Source organism: Lactuca saligna, chromosome 4 (genome assembly GCF_052625555.1).
Source record: "Lactuca saligna cultivar CGN05327 chromosome 4, ASM5262555v1, whole genome shotgun sequence".
Taxonomy (NCBI): domain Eukaryota; kingdom Viridiplantae; phylum Streptophyta; class Magnoliopsida; order Asterales; family Asteraceae; genus Lactuca; species Lactuca saligna.
The window spans coordinates 26720722-26723130 of record NC_136420.1 but is presented as its reverse complement, the minus strand read 5'-3'; the positions used below and the strand labels follow the sequence as shown (position 1 = coordinate 26723130).

Here is a 2409-nt window from a genome sequence, read left to right as displayed (position 1 = left end):
CATCCTGTAGAAGAGTTTAGTGTCCATGATTTTGATGATGATGTTCCAATGGAAACCTCAACACAACACGTCGGTGCAAGTGAAGAATCTTCAGGGCGTTCAAAAAATACAGAAGTTGGTGGAAACAAAAGAGTTGGTGGAAAAAAGTGAGATGCAAGGGCGTTAGAAGTTGAAGAGGAGATTGTCAAGCTTGCAAGGTCGTTAGTGGAAGAAAATGAAAGAATTGAAAAAAGTGAAATGGATAAGGATGTTGATGCGTGTATGGAGAAATTAAACAAAATAGAATGGGGAGAAGAAGATGAAAGACACAAGATCGCTCTTTTACTATTTGGTGAAAGTGCTGATGTTAGAAAAGTTTGGTTACGACTTTCACATACTAGTTGTGAGTCGTGGGTGATGGGTGCGGGTAGGAAGTATGGTTACCTTTGATGGGTGCGGGTAGAAAAGTTTGGTTATTAGTTTTTTGTTGCATCACTTTTGGATCCTATGTTTGATACTTTGGATGATGTTTTTTGCATGACTTTTGGCTGTTATTAGATGTTAAATATGACTTTTGGTATTTACTAGTTTTTTGTTTTATGACTTTTGGATGTTATTGGATATTGAATATCACTTTTGGATCATATTTTTTACTTTAACATGTTACCTAATTGTTTGTAACAGGTCAAGTATGGTTTCTGATGGGGAAGTTGTAGCTTTTCTTTTACTTGTGTTTTATTGGTTGAGGTCAAACCGACGCAGACTAATAAGAATTCATAGAATTAGAGATAACGATTCAAGCGGGTATGCGTATACGCAAGATTTGATGTACGGAGACCCTACACAATGTTACGATATGATACGTCTTACACAAGAGGCATTTTCTTTATTATGCAACCATTTTACCCAAAAAAATTGGTTGCAAGCTAGCAGGACAATAAGCATTGAAGAGAAAATGGCTATATTCTTACATGTTATAGGACATAATGAAGGTTTCGTGCGGTTAAGGGAAGATTTCATCACTCCACATAAACGATTCATCAATGTTTTCATGAGGTCCTAACTGCAATGATGTGTTTTGCAAAAGAAATTATAGTACCAACAACTCCTAATCCAACAAGACATAACTCAGAACGACATAGACGGTTAAAAAATATTTTTTCCAGAGCAATAGGTGCATTAGATGGAACTCTTGTACATGCGGTTGTACCCGTTGATCAACAAACTCGTTATAGGAGACGAGGAAAAGGAGAATGTTTTCAAAATGTTATAGGAATTTGCGATTTTGATATGATATTTACCTTTGTTTGGGCTGGATGGGAGGGTATAGCACATGATTCAAGAGTTTTGAAAGAAGTTGCATTCAATTCGACTTCTGGATTTCCATTTCCTCCACCGGGTTGGTAATATTTATATAACTTTTATTATCTATCTTCTTTATATAATATGTGTCATATTCATTTGCAGAGAAGTATTACCTTTGTGATGCTGCATATACAAACACTCGTGGGTTTATGGCTCCATACCGCAATACTAGGTATTGGTTAGCCGATTTTCGAAGAGGCAGACCTTTAACGAGAGAAGAAAGGTTCAACTATGCTCATGCACAACTTAGAAATGTTATTGAGCGTGCGTATGGTGTTTTGAAGGCGAGATTCCCAATCTTAAAACAAATGGCTCCTTATCCGTTTACAGTGCAAAGAGACATAGTCATTGCTTGCGTCGCGGTCCATAATTTTATAAGGAAATACAATATAGAAGATGACTTGTTTAGAAATTTTGAGGAGGAAACTATGGTTACTCCTGACGTCCAAGGTGGGGGAATTGATAGAGAAAACATACAAGGCATAGAATGAGGTCCAGAAGCCGTTGAATATATGCGTGTTTTGCGTGATCGGATTGCAAATCAACTAATTTCACCTACTTTACGTTAAATTATTATGTTATTTTAAATTTCATTATGTTTTTATTTGGATATTAAATGATTTATGTTTAATTTACATTTTGTATGACATTTTTTATTTGTGTGTAATTTACATTTTGTATGACAATATGTATGTTTTTATAATTATTCAACAACTTAATCCATCAGTATATATATAACAGAAGGGTAAAATATTCATTTTTCATCACTCAGCACATTAAGTCAGATGTACAATCAAACAATAACATTTCTTACTCAGTCAGGATTTCTTACCCAGACAGACCTTTCCCAGTCAGCACTTTCTCAGTCAACAACTATCAAACGGAGCCTCACTCTCCCATGTGAGTTTGGGAACAATATGAAGTTTTATGCTTTAGCCGATTCTGGGGCTAGCATAAATTTGATGCCTTATTTATTTTATCAAAAGTTAAATATTTAGAAAATGAAGGGTATAAAGATGACTATTCACATGGCAAACCGTTCAGTGACACAACCCCGAGGCATTG

At 35.5% G+C, this 2409-nt stretch overlaps 1 protein-coding gene across 1 annotated transcript; it reads left to right on the top strand.

Moving 5' to 3' along the window:
• Positions 1 to 237: 237 nt before the first annotated feature.
• On the top strand, positions 238 to 1835 carry LOC145039402 (uncharacterized). The gene is made up of 4 exons (XM_078987467.1): positions 238 to 413; positions 664 to 1035; positions 1146 to 1378; positions 1447 to 1835. Exons 1-4 carry the CDS (start codon positions 238 to 240, stop codon positions 1833 to 1835), a joined length of 1170 nt encoding a protein of 389 aa, XP_078843593.1.
• The last annotated feature ends 574 nt before the right edge of the window (positions 1836 to 2409 follow it).